The sequence below is a fragment of the Mercenaria mercenaria genome, chromosome 6, assembly GCF_021730395.1.
Source record: "Mercenaria mercenaria strain notata chromosome 6, MADL_Memer_1, whole genome shotgun sequence".
In the NCBI taxonomy this organism is placed as follows: domain Eukaryota; kingdom Metazoa; phylum Mollusca; class Bivalvia; order Venerida; family Veneridae; genus Mercenaria; species Mercenaria mercenaria.
This window is the reverse complement of record NC_069366.1, coordinates 42,533,961-42,560,151: the sequence shown is the minus strand read 5'-3', so window position 1 is coordinate 42,560,151 and position 26,191 is coordinate 42,533,961. Positions and strand designations below refer to the sequence as shown.

Here is a 26,191-nt window from a genome sequence, read left to right as displayed (position 1 = left end):
TCAAATCCCTTGATAAACTGCAGAGTTATGGACCATACAAGAAAAAGACCATGTTAACCTTTGACTTCTAAGTGTGACCTTGACCTTGGAACTAGGGGTCTGGGTCTTGCGCATGACATATCATCTCATTACAGGGAACATTTATGCCAAGTAATTTTAAAATCCCTCCGATGGCAGAGTTATGGACTGGACAAGAAACAGACCATGTTAACCTTTAACCTCTAGGTGTGACCTTGACCTTAGAGCTAGGGGTCTGGCTCTTGTGCATGACGCATTGTCTCATTATGGGGAACATTTACAAGTAATTTCAAAATCCCTTTATGGATGGCAGAGTTACAGCCTGTACAAGAATTTACAAGGACAGTGCGATTTTAATATGCCCACCTTCGGGGGCATAATAAAAATTAAACTTACAAGAGGTGCAAGCACATTTAAGGACCTATAAATATTTTACAGCCTTTGCTTACCAGTTGCTCTGAAATCAAATATTTACAGAAAGGAATACCAGTCAAGACAGTATATTTAAAAACCCTGCTTCATGTGGGGAACTTGTTGGTAACATGCAGTGAACTAGTATTCCAACACCACCTTAGGTTAGTTAACTTACTGCCATTCTTGAAATACTATCAAAATATGGTGTCAAATCTGTATAGAACAAAATATGCTTAAGGCAGTTCTGCACATTTGGATCAAGATTTTTTTCTACAATGTAGAATTTGAGTCAACTTTATGTTTCAAAACTTCAGAATACATAGAAAATTCGGCAAATAAAAAAGTTAGGGTGTATGCTCGTTTTTTTGCTAGAATGATTTGAAAAATTTTGACCTAACACAAGTTTTCATAATGGGTGTATCAAATCACAATTTCATAACATTTTCATGAATAGATTTTTTCTACACTGTAGATCTTAATGAAACTTCAGTCATAAATAAGCATATGGCTTGTAATATGGTGAAATTCAATGTGTAGGTCCGTGTGGTTGTTTTCTAGATATTTGCCAATGATTAAAGAGATCTGCGCATTTCTAGATGACTTTAAGACATATTTTGGAATTATTTAACATGTCAGATATTTTATTAACATCATATTTTAACTTTAGAAAGTAGTAACATTGCCATTGTAATAAATTTACTCACCTATTGCCACTAATTCATAAAATGATTTTCATAGTCGTACACTGAATCCAGGCTTTATTCTATGTTTTCCGGATAAATGACGTAACGTTGTTACTTCCGGTTTACCAAACATGCAGAACTACCTTAAAGACTAAGACTTAGAGACTAGAAGAAAACCTACCAGGAACTGAGATAATCCATGGCCTCCAACCTTTCACCTTTCCTCCAGCTGATACCAGGCCTCTGTGGGAACAGTAGATTTTTCACGGAGCCAGATGATGATGACATGCTGTCATAGTCTACCTGACGCACTGACAGGTCTGCTACCTTCAGTTTGTTACTTGGTGTTCCTTTCTCTGAACTTGAGAAAGTCAATGACTGGTCACTGTGGCTAACTGGTGTAAATCCACCTTCAATATCAAATACATCTATAATTATTTGAAAGGTGTCCGCAGTTATACTGCACTTACAAAACCCACTTTGTTTATCTGTGGTCTAAACAGGTTACAATTCAGGGGTAAATAACCAGAAGCATTTGATAATCTAATGATTATCGTTCAGTATTCGCAGACAAGTCATTCCTTATCTTATTGATAACTTCAAACAGGGATCATCCTACAAGGCGATTTGAGCGATATCGTCGCTTTAAAGTCGGCCACTTCGCCTAATTATCGCCACCAGGCGAAATCCGAATCGCCGAGTTTTCAGCGAGTTATTATCTGTTTACTTAAAGTTGTAAAACTTGATGCATATTGTAGATTAAATTATAGATAAATCCAGTCAACCCCGCCTACTCGCCTGTCAAACTTCAGCCAATCGTAGTGTTAATATCCCACAGTGTCAATCAATAATATTGTAAGCCGCCGCCATTTTGAAAATTTTCAATCGGCGTGTAAAAAGCCGATAAACTTAACGAGAGCATGATCTTATGCAACAATTGTATATTATTCTTTCATTTTATTAAAGATAACTTCAAAAATTATTTCAATTACCATGATTATGGTCAATTTCTGTGGGTACTGTGGATAAAAAATGATTTCGCGGACATCAGAACTGCCGTACAAAATATTGTAAAAAGATCGCCATTATCTACGAGTTTGGTATTACTTTCGAAAATATCAATAAATAAACTAATTAAATTTATAAATCTGAACAAGTTGATGCAAAAATCAGGCATTATAAAAGCATGAGAATCGAAACATGAATGAAAATTTTCACGGTGTTTTGATCGCGCACCTGTTAAATTTACGAGTTTCGGACATGTAAATTTCATATAAAAATTTAAAGGCGACTTTTTCAAAGCTAAGTGTATACTTTATTTAGAAATTCATGAAAATGATAATGCAAGAATCAATTTCCTTAAATAATTACTGTTTATAAGTTACAGCTAGACCCACAGAAACTGGATATATAGGCAGGAAACGGAATGCTATGCCGATTCTTCTCCTTAAATTCCTCAACTTCTCCCTAAATTCTGTGGAAGGAGAAGTCACTTCTCCCTAAAATTTTGACCTAGGATGATCCTTGCTTCAAATAATGGTTAACAAGACTGATATTACAAAGTATTTGTAAGACCTTTGGTTTGCACCATTTTAGATATTTTGTATTCTGTACATGTTATACCCTACCCCTAAATATACAAATAAAACCATGGTAATGAATAGAAAAATGTACTAACCAATTTCAATCGTGCATTTCTCACCTAAAATGTGCAATTTAGTAAATTGGTACTATGCATATTGAAAAAGTGTTAATTTATCTTCCATCTGCCAGTCATATTTTCTCAATATTTCATATCACAGAGACACTACGCATATCAGGGTCATCACTCTGGTTTTGTAGGGTGAATTTCAAGAAGAAACTCCAGTACAACAAGAGCTTGTAGAACACGAAATGTCCCCTTTGATGCATTCAGTAATTGCACAAGGAACAGAAATTATTTGGTCACTGTGCACTGGACGTATGACATACTGACCTTAAATCAATAATTTGTAAGTAAACTCCGTATCAAATATGTGAACTTAGACCAAAGCATTCTATAGTTATTTGGCAAAAAAAGTTCTACTGTTCTGGGTAAATGTGACCTTGACCTTTGACCTACTGACTTCAAAATCAATAGCTGTCCATGATCAACATCTCTTAAGTTTCATGATCCTAGGCCAAAGTGTTCTCAAGTTATCGTCCCGAAACAGTTTAATTGTTCTGGGTCACTGTGACCTTGACCTTTGGCCTACTTACTCAAAACCAATAGGGGTCATCTGCTGGTCATACCCAACCTCCCCATTAGCATTCATGATCCTTAGACACAAGTGTTCTCAAGTTATCGTCCTGAAACTGTTTAACTGTTCCAGGTCACTGTGACCATGGCCTTTGACCTACTTAACTCAAAATAAATAGGGGTCATCTGCTGGTCATGACCAACCTCCCTATCAACTTTCATAATCGCAGGCCCAAGCACTCTCAAGTTAACGTCCGGAAACGGTTTAACTGTTCCTGGTTACTGTGACCTTGATCTTTGGCCTACTGGCCTCAAAGTAAATAGGGGTCATCTACTGTTCATGACCAACCTCCCTATCAACTTTCATAATCCTAGGCCCAAGCGCTCCTGAGTTATCATCCGGAAACAGATTGGTCTATGGACAGACAGACAGACAGACCCACCGGAATAACGACTGACCAACATCTGCAAAACAATATACCCTTCAAAGGGTGAATAATGCTGAATAATATTCCTACATGGTTTCGGTACTACAGGTCAAGATATATGTAACACAAACTTTTGAGCACATTATGCATATATTTCACTAAGTCAAGGACCATAACTCTGGTCTGGCTGCGTAAAATCCCACACAGAGAACACCAGGTGCACAACTTCACATGCTATATAACAATCCTAATGTTTTATGACTCAAGGTCAAATACTTACTGAGATACATGTGATACAAACTTCTATGCCCTTTATGCATATTTTTGACTAAATCAAGGGTTTTTGACAGAAAACCACAGGTGAACAACTTCACACACTGAATAAAATTCCTATGATGTTTCATGACCCTAGATCAAATATGTTTAAAGATTTGTGTAAAACCAACTTTATGCCCATTTATGCATATTTTTGACTAAGTCAAAGGAAGTAACTCTGGTTTCGCTAATGAAATCTCAAACAAAATCCCAGATGGAAAACTTCAAATGCTAAATTAGAGGTTGTTTTTCATGAAAAATGTATGTCTCCCACCACTTACCATTCAGAAATTGTAAAATGCCACAAATGAACGGCCGTAACTCCAGGGAAAATTATTGAATGATTACATTCCAATGATACACACAACTAGGCTTTGCAGCTGTATTTCCTGTGAAGTTTGGTGGAACTCCAGCCAGTAACACAGATAAAAGAATTTGACAAATTAATAAGAAAATCATTTAATCTGAACATGACGGTTATATGTACAACTATGCTTCATACTAATCACTTGAGAGGAATGGTGAAATTCAGCAGTATTGTATACAGCAAGTAGAGTATACACTGTAAAATATAACAAATCAAGGGCCATTACTCGGCAGAAAATCACTGAACCAGAACATGCCAATAATATGTATAACTAGGCTTGGCATTGAGAACGCCTGTAACGTTTGGTGGAAATCTGCCCAATGGTGTAAGAGAAGTTGCCAAAATATCATAAAATTTGACAAATAAAAGGCAATAACACCACTGAAAATCATTGAACCAGAACATGTCAAAAATATGCTTAATAAGACTTGGCACTGTTCACTCCTGTAAGGTTTGGTGGAAATCTGCCCTAATATATAAGGGAGGTGGCTAAAACATCATAAAATTTGAACAAATGATTGGCAATAACTGCCGAAAAACTACAAACTGGAACATGCCCAAGACATGCACAACTAGAGTTGTCACAGGAGTGACGAATTATACCCCCACAATATGGCCTTGTCACAGAACTTAGCCAATGTCAAAGCTGAACTTACTTGACCTTTGACCTACTGACCTCAAAATCAACAGAGGTCATCTGCTGGTCATGATCAACCTCCCTATGAAGTTTCAAGATCCTCGGCCCAAGCGTTCTCAAGTTATTGTCCGAAAAAGATTTAAATGTTCCAGGTCACTCTGACCTTTGACCTTTGGAACTCAAAATCATTAAAGGTCATCTGCTGGTCATAAGTTTCGTGATCCTAGTCCCAAGCGTTCTGAAGTTATTGTCCGGAAACAGTTTAAATCTTTCGAGTCGCTGTGACCTTGACCTTTGACCTACTGACCTCAAAATCAAGAGGGGTCATCTGCTGGTGCTAACCAACCTCCCTATCAATTTTCATGATCCTAGGCCCAAGCATTCTCAAGTTATCTTCCAGAAACTGTTTAACTGTTTCGTATTATTTTGACGACCTTTGACCTACTAGCCTCAAAGGCGAATGTGACCTGTAATTCAATCATGTTACACCTGTGTACAAAAATTTATGATCCTAGACCCAAGCGTTCTAAAGTTATCATCCGGAAACCATTTAACTGTTCCGAGTCACTGTGACCTTGACCTTTGACCTACTGACCTCAAAGTAGAACTTGACCTGTATTTTATAATGTTACACCTGTGTACTAAAATTTATGATCTTAGGCCCAAGCGTTCTCAAGTTATCATCCGGAAACCATTTAACTGTTCCAAGTCACTGTGACCTTGACCTTTGACCTACAGACCTCAAAGTTGAACTTGACCTGTGTTTTACAATGTTACATCTGTGTACCAAAAATTATTTAAATCGGTCAAGCCTTTCATGAGTTATCATCCGGAAACCGTTTTACTGTTCAGGCTCGCTGTGACCTTGACCTTTGACCTACTGATCCCAAATTCGAACTTGACCTGTATTTTCTGATGTTGCACCTGTGTACCAAAAATTATTTAAATTGGTCAAGCCTTTCAAGAGTTATCACCCGGAAACCATTAAAACCAATGGACCGACTGCCAAGCTCACTCCTATATACACCCCCACCCACACACCCAAACTTCGTTTTGTGGGGGTATAACTAGGCTTGGCAATGATCACTTTTGTGAAGTTAGTATATTCCTCCATGTGGTTTCGAAGCAGTTGCCTTGACAAGGTAAAATACAACAAATCAAGGACCATAACTCCACCCACAAGAGGGTCATTGACCCTATAGCGCTCACCTGTGTACAAGGCTTCAAGTATGCTTGTATAAGTACAGAGTTAGGTTTCTTCTATGTTAACCTATATTACATACAGGTCACACACACTTCTGAACCTAGGGCAATAATTTGAAAAATTACGGTATACATGACAAATCTGATATCACATGTCAAATATCAAGGCACTAGCTCTTATTGATTCAGAGAAGAAGATTTTCAAAGTTTCTAATATAAAAGCCTATAGTAAGTACATGTCAGACACGGGTGTGGCCATCTTTTGACCTTAAGGCAATAATTTGGACAAGTATGGTATACATAAAGAGAAAAGTGACCACCCCCCCTGGGTGCCATGTTTTTTGACAAATCGGAATAATCTGAACAATCTTGGTAGAGGGTCACACAAGAAGCATTTGTGTATAATAATTTTAAAATCTGGTTAGCAGTTTCACACAAGAAGATTTTTAAAGTTTCCACTACATACATATAGGGAAAAGTGACCACATCCTTTGGTAGCCATGTTTTTTGACAAACCAAAATAATTTGAACAATCTTGGTAGAGGGTCACTCAAGGACCATTTGTGTAAAATTATTCTAAAATCAGGCTAGCAGTTTCACACAAGAAGATTTTTGAAGTTTCCACTATATACATATAGGGAAAAGTGACCACGCCCTCTGGCGGCCATGTTTTTTGACAAATCGGTATAATCTGAACAATCTTGGAAGAGGGTGACATAAGGACTATTTGTGTAAAATTATTCTAAAATCGGGCTAGCAGTTTCACACAAGAAGATTTTTAAAGTTTCCACTATATACATATAGGGAAAAGTGATAATGCCCTCTGGCGGCCATGTTTTTTGACAAATCAAAATAATTTGAACAATCTTGGTAGAGTGTCACACACAAACCATTTGTGTAAAATTATACTAAAATTGGGCCAGTAGTTTCACACAAGAAGATTTTTAAAGTTTCCACTATAAAAGTGATCATGCCCTCTGGCGGCCATATTTTTTGACGAATCAATATAATTTGAATAATCTTGGTAGAGGGTGACATAAGGACCACTTTGTTAAATTATTTCAAAATCGGACCATCAGTTTAGGACGAGATGTCGTTTGAAGATTTTTCTATTTTTAGCTCTGGCAGCCATGTGTTTTGACGAATGAATATAATTTGAACAATCTTGGTAGAGGGTGACATAAAGACCATTTGTGTGAAATTATTTCAAAATCGGACTATCAGTTTAGGAGATGTCGTTTGAAGATTTTTCTATTTTCAGCTCTGGCGGCCCCTGTGTGCAACCAAGCGGAACCGTTTGAACTATTTTGGTAGAGAACCATCCAAGGAACATCCATGCCAAGTTTCATCAAAATCCATTCAGTGGTTATGGAGATGTCTTTTAAACACAATTGTTGACGACGGACATAGCGTGATCACAAATATATACACAATAAGGCTTGGCACTGATCACTCCTGTACGGTTTGATGGAAATGTGCCCAATTGTGTGAGAGAAGTGGCCAAAGCATCATAAAATTTGATGAATCAAAGGCCATAACTCTGTAGAAATGAACAATCTAGAAATTGCTGATATGGGCAACCATGCTTGGTAATGATCACTCTTGTGAAGTTGGTGTAAATCCATCCAGTCGTGTTGGAGGAGTTGCGTGGACAAACTTTGTGACAGACAGACAGCACAAAAGCAATATATCTTCCACACTACATGTGGAAGATACAATAATATTCTTATATTTCATAATCCTAGGTCAGATTCTTTTTGACATACAGGAGACACAAGCTTTTAGACTGTTTATATGCATATTTTTGTCTAAAAGGTTTGATGACTCTGGGTCAAATACTTTTTCAGATATACACGACACAAAATTGGACAGAACAACCAGGGCAACTCTTAAAAGTGCTCAGAAAAACTACAATAGTTAAATGTTGAGAATATTTCTCCTTTAGTTACTAAACAAGCTGACCATAGTGACTGTAAGTCTCTCACTTTAAGCTGCCTATTTGATCTTGAATATATGTATGATACACTGAATCATGAATAATTATTACTGTACAAACAAGAGCTATCACAGGAGATAGCACTCTCGACTATTCCGATAGTGAAACTGGGCATATCTGAGGCAGCTGGAGCTGTCAGTGGAGTGCTAAAACATCTCCAATGAGGACCAAGATATTGGATAAAAGCTGTGTCACATGCATATAGTAGTAACAGAGATCGAAGTCAAGTGTATATAAAACAGTTACTAAGTATACAAGGCAGTCTGAAAGACAGCTAATTCCCCCGCCACTGCTATGGATAGTGAAAGGGTAAACACTTGACCTTTAGCTGTGACCTGGACCTGCACAACGTCTTGATGAAGTGATCATTTGACCCAAGTTTCATGAAAATCTCTCAAGGGGTTTAGGAGATACAAAGCTCAAACCTTTGACCTTGAGTTGTGACCTTGACCTTGAGCTGACATGGCTGACTCATGAGTTCTTGATGAGGTGATCATTTGACCCAAGTTCGATGAAAATCCTTCAAGGGGTTTAGGAGATACAGAGTGGACACAAATTGGTAGGCTCAAACCTTTGACCCTAAGTTGTGACCTTGACCTTGAGCCGGCATGGCTGACTCATGGGCTCTTCACATCGTCTTGAAGAGGTGATCATTTGACCCTAGTTTTATAAAATTCCTTCAAGGGGTTTAGGAGATATAGAGCGGACACAAAATGGAAGGCTCAAACCTTTGACCTTGAGTTGTGACCTTGACCTTGAGCCAACAAGGCTGGCTCATGGGTTCTGCACATCGTCTTGATGAGCCGGCATGGTTGACTCATAAGTTCTGCACATAGTTTTGATGAGGTGATCATCTGACCCAAGTTTTATAAAATTCCTTCAAGGGGTTTAGGAGATCGACAGCGGACACGAAATGGAAGGCTAAAACCTTTGACCTTGAGTTGTGACCTTGACCTTGAGCCGGCATGGCTGACTCATGAGTTCTGCACATCGCCTTGATGAGGTGACCATTTGACCCAAGTTTGATGAAAATCCTTCAAGGGGTTTAGGAGATATAGAGCGGACACAAAATAGAAGGCTCAAACCTTACACCCTAAGTTGTGACCTTGACCTTGAGCCAGCATGGCTGACTCATGGGTCCTGCACATCGTCTTGATGAGGTGATCATTTGACAAAAGTTTTATAAAATTTCTTCAAGGGGTTTAGGAGATATAGAGCGGACACAAAATGGAAGGCTCAAAACTTTGACCTTGAGTTGTGACCTTTACCCGACAAGGCTGGCTCATGGGTTCTGCACATCGTCTTGATGAGGTGATCATTTGACCCAAGTTTCATGAAATTCTTTAAGGGGTTTAGGAAATCACGGCTACTAAACGCTAGCGCCACCACCAAATTGTGGTGATTAGGAAAAGAGCTATCGACATTTCCGTGGTGCAGCTATCGCCCGTTTCTACTGGTAAACACGTGAGCAAAATTTATATTTTATCTTATATTTTTATTGACAGAACTTTTTTCGAAAATCAGAGAATGTAGTTCCGTGTAACAACACTTTTATTACAGGTTGGCTGTTACTTCATTAAAATATTATGCAAATTGTGGTGCCAGGAGCTTTTCTCCCGAATCTGACAGTGGCATATTTTCATATCGGCCAGTGTTCAAACACCATTCCGATGAATAGACACACTGTAAGAACATACCTGCGCATGCAAAAGGTGTAGAAATGAATTACATGTATTCTCATACACCAAAGAATTACGAAAAACACAGTAAAAAGTTAAAACACGACTATTTTTGAAAGTAGTGGTGGTGGTACTGTTGTATATGCTTAGTGGCTGATATATTCAATTTTAATTTATGAAAATGTCTGTCTGCAAGCCACGGAAATTTCTACAATAATCGATGTTACCAACCTATCCCACACTATACCCAAATTACGTTACTCAATAAAATACATGTAGTAACCTCTACATGATCGCAAAATAATCTACATGTATATGGATTCAGATTGTACATCAGTCTAAGCTCTATTGATTAATCATATTTAATCGATTGGAATTGAAAATGTGCTGTTCTCACTTTTCAGAAAGAATTGTGAAAGTAAGGTATTTTGTTTACAATGACATGCAAACAACATATAAAAACAAAGGGAAGTAACTTTCAGAATGTTAATAAAACTAGAACTGTCACAGGAGTGACTCATACCCCCACCATACGGTCTTGTCACAGAAGAATGGCAACCATAAGGAATCTTAAAAATACTTTGGAGTACTTCATCCTGGGCTTCCACATATAAGTAATACTAGTATAATACTAGTATAGTAATACTAGTAAATATTTTAAATCTCTAATATTAGAGATACACTAAAAATGAATACAAAAAAGTGTCTTACCGACCCATGTTACCACGGAAAAATGTTTTTACTTTTTACATAGGACTTATAAGGCATACAGACACTAAATAGAAAAATGGCGCGAAAAAAAATGGTAGTCGCATAATGGCGGATACAAATAGTCCTCAGTTTTTTCGCTGTGTAGAGCTATTTTCCTTATTTTCTTTGCATTTTTTTTGGTAAAATCACATGACAGATCTATGCTTGACATGAAGATAGCATTTTGATCATGAAATAACACCATGACAAAATTTTTCATGGAAACTTAGATCATACACCACCAGTATAATTTGGGGTCTCATTTTTTAGCTGATTTTGCAGTTTGTGTGTTTGACTGAAATTATTTTTCTTGCATCAAACATGACCCCCACTTTTCTTTTGATTTTTAGTTAGCACTGACAATATTCTTCAAGAAAATGTAAGTTACAGAAATTTAAAATGGGTCCTGATGTGTGCTGCGGTCATTGGAAGTAGGTCAATTTTATATAGAATAAAGAACAACAACTATTTAGTGTGTTATAACCTATAAGATGACATTGGTATAAAATGAAATCTGGCCAGATAATGGTGGAAAAGGGCTAGTTTGATTAGAATTTGATAGAAAATGACAAATTAATTGCAATTTTGTTGAAAATGAGGATAAAACCCAAAAATATCACATTTTCACTGTTTTGGGTGTATTTTTTTCAAAAACTGCATATTTATAGGCTACTGACTGCTATTTTCTGTCCATCAGAGGTAAAAGTGAAGATATATAACAGTTTAAATGTGTAATTTGCATGCAGATCAGAGTAGAAAATGTCAAAACAGGGCAAAACAAGGCTGAATTTAGGGTAACTGCTTCAACATTATGTCGCGACAGCTATTTTTGACAAAATCTGACGCTTTGTCTTATGGTACTGAAAATGCCATAAAAACTTGGAAACAGTTGATATCAAGCTAAAACCTTGTATTTCTTCATGCATTTGGGTTTCTTGTACATTTCAAATGAAATTGGCACACTGTCAGAGAAAAAAGTTTTTCTTATAGGCATACAGACACTAAATAGAAAAATGGCGCGAAAAAAAATGGTAGTCGCATAATGGCGGATACAAATAGTCCTCAGTTTTTTCGCTGTGTAGAGCTATTTTCCTTATTTTCTTTGCATTTTTTTTGGTAAAATCACATGACAGATCTATGCCTGACATGAAGATAGCATTTTGATCATGAAATAACACCATGACAAAATTTTTCATGGAAACTTAGATCATACACCACCAGTATAATTTGGGGTCTCATTTTTTAGCTGATTTTGCAGTTTGTGTGTTTGACTGAAATTATTTTTCTTGCATCAAACATGACCCCCACTTTTCTTTTGATTTTTAGTTAGCACTGACAATATTCTTCAAGAAAATGTAAGTTACAGAAATTTAAAATGGGTCCTGATGTGTGCTGCGGTCATTGGAAGTAGGTCAATTTTATATAGAATAAAGAACAACAACTATTTAGTGTGTTATAACCTATAATAAAAAAGTTAGAAAAATACCTAAAATATTGAAAATCTAAAAATAGGATTTCTAAAAATAGACTAATTCCTGGAATTTAAGGGGAAGAAACTCAGTACAACGGTTAAAAAAAGGTTACTTCCCTTTGGCTCTAAGCCAATCAGAATGAGATATAGTGAAAATACATCAAAATTAACCTTAAATTCTAGGTAAAAGGGGACACAATTCAAGAAAAATAGTGTCAGAGTTATGCACCTTGTGTCACATGATGTGGGTGATGAGGTGGAACATCTATTTTAAGTTTGAATCAAATCCATTCAGTAGTAATTGAGATATAGTGAAAATACATCAAAATTAACCTTAAATTCTAAGTAAAAAGGGGCATAATTCATGAAAAATTGGTGTCAGAGTTATGCACCTTGTGTCACATGATGTGGGTGATGAGGTGGAACATCTATTTTAAGTTTGAATCAAATCCATTTTGTAATAATTGAGATATAGTGAAAATACATCAAAATCAACCTTAAATTTAAAGTAAAAGGGGACATAATTCATAAAAAATTTATGTCAGAGTTAAGCACCTTATGTCACAACATCTGGGTGATGAGGTGGAACAACTATTTTAAGTTTGAATCAAATCCATTTAGTAACAAGAGGACCATGATGGTCCTGAATCGCTCACCTCTTCCCACATGACCCAGTTTTGAGAATGACGTCGTTTTTTCTCTTATTTGACATAGTGACCTAGTTTTGAACTTGACCTAGGTATTATCAAGATAAAAATTCTGACCAATTTTCATGAAGATCCATTGAAAAATATGGTCTCTAGAGAGGTAACAAGGTTTTTCTATTATTTGACCTATTGACCTAGTTTTCGAAGGTACGTGACCCTGTTTTGAACTTTAACTAGATATCATCAAGGTGAACATTCTCACTAATTTTCATGAAGATCTCATGAAAAATATGGCCTCTAGAGAGGTCACAAGGTTTTTTCTATTTTTATACCTACTGGCCTAGTTTTGACCGCACGTGACCCGGTTACGAAACTGACCTAGATATCATCAAGATGAACATTCAGATCAATTTTCATGAAGATCCATTGAAAAATATGGCCTCAAAGAGAGGTCAAAAGATTTTAATAATTTTAGACCTACTGACCTAGTTTTTTACCGCAGTTGACCCAGTTTCAAACTTGACCTAGATATCATCAAGATGAACATTCAGACCAACTTTCATACAGATCCCATGAAAAGTATGGCCTCTAGAGAGGTCACAAGGTTTTTTTTATTATTTGACCTACTGACCTAGTTTTTTAAGGCACGTGACCCAGTTTCGAACTTGACCTAGATATCATCAAGGTGAACATTCTGACCAATTTTCATGAAGATCCATTCACAAGTATGGCCTCTAGAGAGGTCACAAGGTTTTTCTATTTTTAGACCTACTGACCTAGTTTTTGACCGCAGTTGACCCAGTTTCGAACGTGACCTAGATATCATCAAGATGAATATTTAGACCAATTTTCATACAGATCCCATGAAAAATATGGCCTTTAGAGAGGTCACAAGGTTTTTCTATTATTTGACCTACTGACCTAGTTTTTGAAGGCATGTGACCCACTTTCCAATTTGACCTAGATATCATCAAGATGAACATTCAGACCAACTTTCATACAGATCCCATGAAAAATATGGCCTCTAGAGAGGTCACAAGGTTTTTCTATTATTTGACCTACTGACCTAGTTTTTGATGGCACGTGACCCACTTTCGAAACTGACCTAGATATCATCAAGATGAACATTCTGACCAATTTTCATGAAGATCTCATGAAATATATGGCCTCTAGAGAGGTCACAAGGTTTTTCTATTTTTAGACCTACTGACCTAGTTTTTGACCCCACGTGACCCAGTTTCGAACTTGAACTAGATATCATCAAGATGAACACTCAGACCAACTTTCATACAGATCCCATGAAAAATATGGCCTTAAGAGAGGTCACAAGGTTTTTCTATTATTTGACCTACTGACCTAGTTTTTGATGGCACGTGACCCAGTTTCGAACTTGACCTAGATATCATCAAGATAAACGTTCTGACCAATTTTCATGAAGATCTTATTAAATATATGGCCTCTAGAGAGGTCACAAGGTTTTTCTATTTTTAGACCTACTGACCTAGTTTTTGACCCCACTTGACCAAGTTTCGAAATTGCCCTAGATATCATCAAGGTGAACATTCTGACCAATTTTCATGAAGATCTTGTGAAATATATGGCCTCTAGAGAGGTCACAAGGTTTTTCTATTTTTAGACCTACTGACCTAGTTTTTGATGGCACGTGACCCAGTTTCGAACTTGACCTAGATATCATCAAGATGAACATTCTGACCAACTTTCATAAAGATCCCATGAAAAATGTGACCTCTAGAGTGGTCACAAGCAAAAGTTTACGCACGGACGCACGGACGCACTGATGGACGGACGACGGACGCTGCGCGATCACAAAAGCTCACCTTGTCACTTTGTGACAGGTGAGCTAATAACTGAGATATAGTGAAAATACAACAAAAATTAAACCCTTTAAAATTTTCTAAGTAAAATGGGACATAATTCATGAAAACTTGGTGTCAGAGTTATGCACCTTGTGTCACATGATGTGGGCACATGATGTGGGTGATGAGGTGGAACATCTATTTTAAGTTTGAATCAAATCCATTCAGTAGTAACTGAGATAAAGTGAAAATACATCAAAATCAACCTTAAATTCTAAGTAAAAAGGGGCATAATTCATAAAAAATGGTGTCAGAGTTATGCACCTTATGTCACATGATTGGGTGATGAGGTGGAACATCTATTTTAAGTTTGAATCAAATCCATTAGTAATAACTGAGATATAGTGAAAATACAACAAAATTAACCTTAAATTCTAAGTAAAAGGGGACATAATTCATGAAAACTTGGTGTCAAGAGTTATGCACCTTGTGTCACATGATGTGGGTGATAAGGTGGAACATGTATTTTAAGTTTGAATCAAATCCATTTGGTAATAACTGAGATAATAGATTTCGGGACGCAACGGGACGGGACGGGACGGGACGCGACAAAACTGACTCCTATATACCCCCCTCAAACATGTTTGGTGGGGGTATAATAAATAAATTCTACACTATCTTCAAATTATTTCCGGGACACAAATCTTTGTTTGAAATAAAGGTATTGCTACTTTTTTTCTTGACCTGAATTTAAAGTACACTTACGTTTGTATTTAAGTACAATATTTATAGGTTAGAAATAATTCTACATTAACATTTTTAACAAAAGAAACTAGAAAATGCTTTTGTAAAACAGCACATGTCTCCCCCAATGCAAAGTCCTATAGGCAAGAAGTCAATAGGGTTCAGGAGCGAAAGTCAAAGAAACACTGATGGTTCGCTGCAATAGGGATCATCTACTTGGCATGTCCAGTCATCCCGCTAAATTTCAACACTCTTGGCCTAGTGGTTCTCAAGTTACTGTTCAGGCTCCTGTGACCTTGACCTTTGATCAAGTGACCTCAAAATAAATAGGGGTCATCTACTCTGCATGTGCAATCATCCTATTAAGTTTCAACATTGTAGGTCAAGTGGTTCTCAAATTATTTCCAAAAAATGATTTTACATGAACAGGCCACTGTGACCTTGACCTTTAATAGACTGACCCCAAAATCAATAGGGGTCATCTACTCTGCATGTTCAATCATCCTATGAAGTTTCAACATTCTGGGTCAAGTGGTTCTCAAGTTATTGATCGGAACTGGTTATCAATGTTCAGGCCACTGTGACCTTGACCTTTAACGGAGTGACCCCAAAAACAATAGGGGTCATTTACTCTGCATGAACAATCATCCTATGAAGTTTCAACATTCTGGGTCGAGAGGTTCTCAAGTTATTTATTAGAAATGGTTTTCCATGTTAAGGCCCCTGTGACCTTGACCTTTAATAGAGTGACCCTAAAATCGTTAGGGGTCATCTACTCTGCATGACCAATCATCCTATGAAGTTTCATCATTCTGGGTCAAGTGGTTCTCAAGTTACTGACCGGAAATGGTTTTCAATGTTCGGGCCCCTGTGACCTTGACCTTTAACAGAGTGACCCAAAAATCGTTAGGGGGCATCTACACTGCATGATCAATCATCCTATTAAGTTCAACATTCTGGGTCAAGTGGTTCTCTAGTTATTGATCGGAATGGTTTTTCAATGTTCAGGCCCCCCGTGACCTTGACCTTTGACGGAGTGACCCCCAAAATCAATAGGAGTCATCTACTCTTCATGATCAATCATCCTATGAATTTGCAACATTCTGGGTCAAGTGGTTCTCTAGTTATTGATCGGAAATGGTTTTCAATGTTCAGGCCCCTGTGACCTTGACCTTTGACGGAGTGACCTCAAGATCAATAGGGGTCATCTACTCTTCATCACCAATCATCCTATGAAGTTTCAACATTCTGGGTCAAGTGGTTCTCTAGTTATTGATCGGAAATGGTTTTCAATGTTCAGGCCCCTGTGACCTTGACCTTTGACAGAGTGACCCCAAAATCAATAGGGTCATCTACTCTTCATGACCAATCACCCTATGAAGTTTCAACATTCTGGGTCAAGTTGTTCTCTAGTTATTGATCGGTAATGGTTTTCAATGTTCAGGCCCCTGTGACCTTGACCTTTGACGGAGTGACCCCAAAAACAATAGGGGTCGTCTACTCCAGCAGCCCTACAACCCTATGAAGTTTGAAGGTTCTAGGTCAAATGGTTCTCCAGTTATTGCCCGGAAATGAAGTGTGACGTACGGACGGACAGACGGACAGGGCAAAAACAAGAGTGGGGGAGACATAAATATTTACTTGACTACGGGAGTCCCAAGGGTCTGTGAGTATTTTGTTCTTTTCTTTTTTCTTGGACAGAGAATGTTTCATAAAGGTAAATAAACTATGATCGTGTTTTTCTTTCTTTAATAACATAATTCCTTGCAGGAAGATTATCAATTGGAGAATATTGTGTTTGTCTTGTTCCGGACGCGTCAGCGATTCGTATTATTGAACGCCGTAACAGCGCCACCACTACTGTATAGCGCCATCACTAGAGTTATAGCGCCACCACTTTTAAAAATCCTGGTATATTTCTTTTAACCCGAGATTCTATTATTCATGGTGTGCATACATGTCAAGTTTCCCGGATAGTCCGGGAGTTTCCCGGATTCAGACCCAATTTTCCAGACGTACGGAAAACTTAAGTATCTCCCGGAAAATCATTTTTCCATAATAAACAATCATACCTTTAGTGTAATTTTGGACAGATGCCAGCCTTAGTCAGACAGTTTTTACATTCCAGTGGCCAAAATTCCAAGCATCAAATATTAAATCACTAATTACACACTGTGGCTGACGGCTGACGTAATTTATCACTCTATCCATAAAAGTTTAACAAGGTCACGCTCTGATGACATCAGTCGACAGGTGTATGTATGGGTTATTTTTAGATTGTGTTAACGCGAGTTTACATAATGTCATGATATGGAAATTTTAGATGGGAAAAGATTTGAATACATTTGAAATTGAGTAGATAAATTGGAGTGATGGGAATCATTACCACCAATGGCAGAAGTGTCAACAACTTGAAATAGGTTTAAACATTTTTTAACAGCTATGATTTTGTATTTTTATTTCCATTTTTATTGAGTAAAAACACGAACTCTAATTTTTTTAAACTATATAAAGTCAAAATGTTGAAATAGATTCATTTCCAATCTATTTTAGCTACTGCTCGTGGGCTAAAATTCTAGGAATGTCAAAAAGACCTGCAGATTATTCACTGGATACTATTCTCCTCTGCTTATTAAAAGATAATAACTGAATAAATTTAAATCAATACTTAAAAAATGTTTAAACCCTTACCCTGCTAAATTTCTATAATGAACTTGCCCATCTTTCAATCTGGATAGTTAACCATTAACTGTTAAAAGAGGTGACTGACTGAATGGATACAGTGCAAATCATGATCAGACTTCAGGTATGTGCAGGCTGATCATGATCTGCACTGATCGCAAAGACAGAATTAACAGTGTCCAGCATGATAAGATAAAATGCAAATTACAACCCCTGAAACCATTACCCAAATCTATTAATCAAGTCAGAAAGGATAGGTTTAGATCTAATCTGTTTAACAGTTTTATGTTCGACCTAAAATTTCCTAAAAAATACCGGTCGATAAAACTCCTGGATTTTCATCAAATCTCCTGGATTTTCAACTGATATCTCCTGGGAAATTGTCCTGGGAACTTGACATGTATGGGTGTGTGTGTATATAATTATTTATCATTTCTGCACCATTTGCATGCGCAGGTATGTTCTTACAGTGTGTCTATTCATCAGAATGGTGTTCGAATACTGGCCGATATGAAAATGTGCCACTGTCAGATCCGGGAGAAAAGCTCCTGACACCACAATTTGCATATTATTTTAATGAAATAACAGCCAACCTGTAGTAAAAGTGTTGTTACACGGAACTACATTTTCCGATTTTCAAAAAAAGTTCTATCAATAAAAATATAAGATAAAATGTAAATTTTACTCATGTGTTTACCAGTAGAAACGGGCGATAGCTGCACCACGGAAATGTCGATAGCTCTTTTCCTTATCACCACAATTTGATGGTGGCGCTAGCGTTTAGTAGCCGTGGAAATATGGATCGGACACGAAGGTGTTATGGACAGACGGACGGACGGACAGAAGGACAGACGGAAGGACGGACAGAAGGATGAACGGAGACCATTGCTATAACCCCCCACCACTTGTGGCGGGGGATTAAAAAGAGGCATATTAAATTCATGGAAAATTTCTGCAACAGTAATGCACCTTGTGTCATATCATTTAGCTAATAATGTGGAACAACTATTTTGTTTTATTTTGTTTAAGTTTGAATCAAATCCATTTAATAACAACTGAGATAGAATGAAAGTGCACCAAAACTTAAACCTGAAATTCTACTTCTAAGTAAAAAGGGGGATAATTCATGAAATATTGGTTCAAGAGTTATGGCATTTGTGTCATATGATGTGGGTGTTGATGGGAAATAACTATTTTAAGTTTGAAACAGATCTATCAAGTCATTACAGTGAAAAAGAGAAAGTGCATCAAAACATTAACCAAGGTGTGGACGCGGAATGGATGCTGACATGTACGCCAAAGATAGCTCTCCATAAACTTTACCAAAAAGACAAAATTTTGTACAAATTCCCTCAAGTATCAAATGTAATTTATTTTTATAAAATTGTTTAAAATCAATAAATAAATTTTAATTTGCAGGTAAAACCTAAATTATAATGGCTATGCATAATACATAGGTAGTTATGGTAGTAGCCCCACAGATTTTCTGGCATGCCCCAGGCTCTGGACATGGGATTTAAAAGAATCTTTTCTCACCTGATTCTGGCAAACTTTTAGGTACATCAAAATTATCAGTAACTGGTGTAAGTGGGTCTTCCACTGACTGGTTGTCTATAACTTGTTCCTCGATTATCTCCCCTACAATATCAGTGCCCTCAACATCCATCTCAAACCCTGTGAGAGCCGAGTGCTCCTCCATTACTACAGGATCATCATGTACTGAAGTTGTTTCTGGGAGTGGTGTAGCATCTGGTAGTGATGTCCCATCAGGCATTGACATTCTATCTACTACAGCTTCATCATCATTTCCAACAAGGTCAACCAGACTCCCATCAAGCTTTGTACCAAAATTTTGGACAACTGACATTTCAGAACTGCCATCTAAAAATTATAATAATTAAAATCAAAATTAAATCAGCATTCTAACAAGGCTCGATTTGATTTTCAGTTAAACAAAGAAGGAAATCAAGCTCTGTATATTTTGAGATAAACAACGGTTAACACGCGGACCTGTAAGACAGCATTATGATGTCAAATATGACGTCAAATTGCCGCATGATGTCCGATACATTACTCCTCTGGTAAATGAAGTTCGGCACAATATTTATTAAAATATGTCAATGAGCATGTCAGAATGAAAACTAGAATGTGTCTGTATGACACCAGGTGTGCCCCCCACCCCCACTGTCACATTTGTCACAAATAAGTGGAAATAATACAAATGTTTGCAGTCTGTGACCTAGTTTTTGAACCCACCTGAACCAGATTTGAATATAACCTGTAGATCATCAAGATTAACGTTCTGACCAAGTTTCATTAAGATATGGTCATAAATGTGGCCTCTAAAGTGTAAACTAGCTTTTCCTTTGATTTGACCTGGTGACCTAGTTTTTGAACCTACATAACCCAGATTCAAATTGGACCTTGAGATCATCAAGATTACCATTCTGACCAAGTTTCATGAAGATATAGTCATAAATGTGGCCTCTACCGTGTTAACAAGCTTTTCCTTTGATTTGACCCCGTGACCCAGTTTTTGACCCGACATGACCCAGGTTCGAACCTGACCTAAAGTAATTACTGTGAAATCATTTTTATTCGCGTGGGACAAATTTTCGCGTATTTCGCGCTAGGACACATGCACGAATTTAAGACCGCGCTAATATTATTTTTTGATTATATTTCTCCTTTCTAAAATTGAAAATGCGCGAATTTAAGCCCGCGCGAAACAGTCCTTCTTCACGTTTGCGCGAAATTTCATGCCAGCGAATTTTAATGATCTCACAGTACCTATACCACCTTAATGCCAGTAGGCAAAAAATGGGACTTTGAGTTTCGTGCGGTTTTCAAAGGTTTCCAGTTTTTAGAAGGTCCGGTTTTCGAAAGTTCGACTGTATCTATCTCAAAACTTAACTGGGAGCCTTCAAATCCAGATTTCCTGATTACTCCGGAATTATACAACCCCTGTAAATACATTTCACACACAGGTACCCTGAAACTAGGAAATGATGAAAATTTAATGTGTTTCCCTACGTTCCCATTATCAAGACATACTAACCTGTGGTTGTCATCTGTGAGTCTGTGCATGCAGATGGAGCACTGGCTTCTTCAGACATTTTTCTTTCTTAACTCTATAGTTGTCTGTAAAATGAAAAGAAAAATTATATATCTACCTTAATGCCAATAGGCAACCCTTAAACAAGAAGTTATGACCTAAACAAATGTGTAAAGAAACATCCATCATCAGAAACGTGTAGCATGAAGATAAATATATAGGCTATTATCAATCCTTACATATCCAATCAGTGATTTATCTCTGTGATTTGGGAATGGGGCTTGGGCCTTTACAATTAAGAACAAGAACTGTTTGAAGTTTGTATCAAATTCATGAAGTTATAACAAAGATATACAGAAAGTGCACAAACATTAACCTGAAATTTTAAGTAAAAAGGAGGATAATTCTTAAGATATTGTTGCACAAGTTATGGCCCTTTTGTAAAATGATGTGGGTGATGATGTGGAACAATTAGTATAAGTCTGAATCCATTTGGATATAAAACAGATATAAAGTGAAAGTGCACCAAATCTTGAAACTGAAATTTTAGATGAAAAGGGGGCATAATTCATAAATTATTGAGGCCAGACTTATAACCCTTGTGCAAAATGATGTAGGTGATAAAGTGGAACAATTGTTTTTAGTTTGAATCAAATCCCTTCTGTTATTACAGAGAAATAATGAAAACGCATAAAAAACAAGGCAGTCTAAGACAGCTTAATCCCCCGCCACTGTTATAGATAGTGAAAAGGTAAACCTTTGACCTTGAGCTGTGACCTTGACCTTGAACTCACATGACTGACTCATGAATTCTGCACATCATCTTGAGGAGGTGATCATTTGACCCAAGTTTCATGAAAATCCTTCAAGGGGTTTATGAGATACAGAGCTCAAACCTTTGACCTTGAGTTGTGACATTGACCTTGAGTTGACATAGCTGAATCATGAGTTCTTGATGAGGTGATCATTTGACCCAAGTTTAATGAAAATCCTTCAAGGGGTTTAGGAGATACAGAGTGGACACAAAATGGAAGGCTCAAACCTTTGTGACCTTGACCTTGAGCCAGCATGACTCATGAGTTCTGCACATCGTCTTGATGAGGTGATCATTTGACCCGAGTTTCATGAAAATCCTTCAAGGGGTTCAGGAGATATAGAGCGGACACAAAATGGAAGGCTCAAACCTTAAACCCTAAGTTGTGACCTTGACCTTGAGCCAACATGGCTGATTCATGAGTTCTGCACATTCTCTTGATGAGGTGATCATTTGACCCAAGTTTTATAAAATTCCTTCATGGGGTTTAGGAGATACTGAGCAGACACAAAATGGAAGGCTAAAACCTTTGACCTTGAGCCGACATGGCTGACTCATGAGTTCTGCACATCGTCTTGATGAGGTGATCATTTGACCCAAGTTTCATGAAAATCCTTAAAGGGGTTTAGGAGATACAGAGTGGACTCAAAAGTATTACAGACGGACACCATTCCTATAACCAACCACCACTCGTGGCGGGGTATTAATTACTAAGAAACAAGAGCGCCGCCAAGCGGGGCAATATACACCCGAAGAGTTACATCAGAGGATGGGAGCAAACTTTAAAGAACTCGACTGTTGAAGCCCAAAGGGCAGGAACAACAAAAAGAAGAAATTCCAAAAAAACTAATGTCCAAGTCCAAGAAAAAATTCTTACTAGGTAAAGTTATGTCAAAATACATCTAAAAATTGGATTTACCATCCATGTTGTACCACAGAAAAGTGGTCCCAGTCTTTCCCTACTGCCAATAATAAAAAAGTTTCAAAATAAGCTATTTATAGGCTATTTATAGTAACAACAAGAGCTGTCGGAGGACAGCAACGCTCGACTATTCAATAGCCTTGTCGACTGAATGAATACGAGTCGAAAAAGGGGCATAATTTAGCAAAAAAGCAAAATAGGGTTATGGAACCTGCATAGTGCTTATCAGCTCATGACAGTGGACAAGTGTGCGAAGTTTCAATTCATTCCCATTAGTGGGTACTGAGAAACCAGCTTACATATAAGAATTTAACCCAAAACTGCTAAGTTGAAAAATTTTGTAAAATGCAAAGTTGAGTTACTGACCCTTTGCACTGCATGTCATATCATGACAGTGAACCAGTGCGTGAAGTTTCAATCCTTTCCCATTAGTGGATACTGAGATAGCAGTTTACATACAAAAACTTAACCAAAAATTTCTATGTTGAAAAAGGGGCATAATTTTGTAAAAAAGCAAAATAAAGTTATGGGACCTGCTTTGTGCATGTCAAATTATGACAGTGAACAAGTGTGTGAAGTTTCAATTCATTCCAATTAGTGAGTACTGAGATACCAGCTTACATACAAAACCTTAACCAAAAAATACTAAGTCGAAAAAGTGGCATAATTTTGTAAAAAAGCAAAAAAGAGTTGAGTTATGAAACCTGTGCAGTGTAAGTCAGTTTTTCAATCCATTCCCACAAGTGGTTACTGAGAAGCTTACATACAAAACCTTAACCAAAAATTTCTAAGTCAAACAAGAGCCATGTTAGACATGGCCAATCCCCCCGCCAGGCATATTATAAATGAAGGCTGAAGTTCCTGGCAAATTAGTGTCTGAAAGTATTCATTTTGGGAGAAGCTTTGAAAAACCATTTAGTTGTGGTCCACATCTGGGGTTTTAAAGATGTGGAAGAAAGAATTATTCAGTGATGAGGTGGTTTACTGCTAAATTTTATTAATTTTCATGAACAGTATAGCTGTATGATGTTTTTCTATATGGCTACTGTAAAAAGAAGGAATGGAAAGCTAACAGGGAACAAGAGTGCCAGAATGTCACAATATATGCCCGTCACAGCAAATTTCTTTTCTCTAGCAGCTGTATTTGCAAATGGAATTTTAATTTTGTGGTTGTTTAGTAATCATTGTAAGTCTTTTGTTTTTCTAAGTCCAAAAAAAACTCCTTACCAGGAAGGGATGTCTTAAAATACACCTAAAATTGGAAAGTAACATCCAGGTTGTACCACAGAAAAGTGGTCTTGTTTTTTCCCTGTGGTCAATTATAAAAATGTTACAACATAAGTTATTTATAGTAACAACTAATGGAAGTTAATCTTTATAAAAAAAAAAAAAAAATTGTAAGTCCCCACAAAAATCTTTACTAGGTAGAGATTGGTCAAAATACACCTCAAAATTGGATGTAGCATGCATGTTGTACTACTGAAAAGTGGTCTCAATTTTTCCCTACGACTAGTAATGAAAAAGTTACAATAAAAGCTATTTAAAGTAACAACAAAGGGAAGTAATTCTAAAGAAGGGAACTGCGCAAGACAATTCGTCTCATGATGGTGTATAATTGTGCCAAGTTACATCAAAATAACTCCATGCATGAAGAAGAAATGCTTCGGACAAAGTCATTCTTGTATCTGACCTTTGGCCTCTAAGTGTGACCTTGACCTTAGACCTAGGGACCTGGATCTTGCGCATGACACTCTGTCTTGTGGTGGTGAACATTTGTGCAAAGTTATATCAAAATCCCTCTATGCATGAAGAAGAAGCGCTCCGGACAAGGTTTTCATTCTTGTATCCTTTGACCTCTAAGTGTGACCTTGACCTTAGATCTAGGGACCTGGTTCTTGTGCAAGACACTCCACCTCGTGGTGGTGAACATTTGTGCCAAGATATATCAAAATCCCTCCATGCATGAAAAAGATATGCTACGGACAAATTTTTTAAAGAAAATATGATAAAGGGGAATACCTCAAAAAGTAGGTAAGGTAGAGTTATTGTTCTTGCACACTGCACTTCCTCCCAATGTGTTCTATCAGTGTATGAAGTTTGAAGAAAATCCCTCCAGTACTTTTGGAGTTATGCTCCGGACAAAAATTTTAAAGAAAATATGATAAAGGGGAATAACTCAAACAAGAGGACCATGATGATCCTGAATCGCTCACCTCTTCCCACATGACCTAGTTTTGAGTATGACGTTGTTTTTTCTATTATTTGACATAGTGACCTAGTTTTTGAGCTCATGTGACCCAGTTTTGAACTTGACCTAGATATTATCAAGATAAAAATTCTGACCAATTTTCATGAAGATCCATTGAAAAATATGGTCTCTAGAGCGGTCACAAGGTTTTTCTATTATTTGACCTATTGACCTAGTTTTCGAAGGTACATGACCCTTTTTTAAACTTTACCTAGATATCATCAAGATGAACATTCTCACTAATTTTCATGAAGATCTCATGAAAAATATGGCCTCTAGAGAGGTCACAAGGTTTTTCTATTTTTATACCTACTGGCCTAGTTTTTGACCGCACGTGACCCAGTTTCAAAACTGATCTAGATATCATCAAGGTGAACATTCAGATCAATTTTCATGAAGATCCACTGAAAAATATGGCCTCTAGAGAGGTCAAAAGATTTTAATAATTTTAGACCTACTGACCTAGTTTTTGACCGCAGTTGACCCAGTTTCAAACTTGACCTAGATATCATCAAGATGAACATTCAGACCAAATTTCATACAGATCCCATGAAAAGTATGGCCTCTAGAGAGGTCACGTTTTTTTTATTATTTGACCTACTGACCTAGTTTTTTAAGGCATGTGACCCAGTTTCAAACTTGATCTAGATATCATCAAGTTGAACATTCTGACCAATTTTCATGAAAATCCATTCAAGGGTATGGCCTCTAGAGAGGTCACAAGGTTTTTCTATTTCAAGACCTACTGACCTAGTTTTTGATCACAGTGGAACCAGTTTCAAACTTGACCTATATATCATCAAGATAAGCAATCAGACCAACTTTCATACAGATCCCATGAAAAATATGGCCTCTAGAGAGGTCACAACGTTTTTTCATTATTTGACCTACTGACCTACTTTTTGAAGGCACGTGACCCACTTTCAAATCTGATCTAGATATCATCAAGATGAACATTCTGACCAATTTTTATGGAGATCCATTCACAAGTATGGCCTCTAGAGAGGTCACAAGGTTTTTCTATTATTTGACCTACTGACCTAGTTTTTGACCGCACATGACCCTGTTTCGAACTTGACCTAG

General features: G+C 37.2%; 1 protein-coding gene across 1 annotated transcript in view; it reads right to left on the bottom strand.

The window, feature by feature from the left end:
* LOC123550537 (PHD finger protein 20-like) overlaps positions 1 to 26,191 on the bottom strand; it is a 117,515-nt gene that overhangs the window by 76,649 nt on the left and 14,675 nt on the right. Inside the window, exons 2-4 of the mRNA XM_053546774.1 lie at positions 21,128 to 21,210; positions 19,606 to 19,950; positions 1,297 to 1,525 (exon numbers count right to left, since the gene is read on the bottom strand). Coding sequence (XP_053402749.1) covers positions 1,297 to 1,525; positions 19,606 to 19,950; positions 21,128 to 21,185 — 632 coding nt within the window. The 5' untranslated portion in view covers positions 21,186 to 21,210. The remainder of the gene's footprint in view (positions 1 to 1,296; positions 1,526 to 19,605; positions 19,951 to 21,127; positions 21,211 to 26,191) is intronic.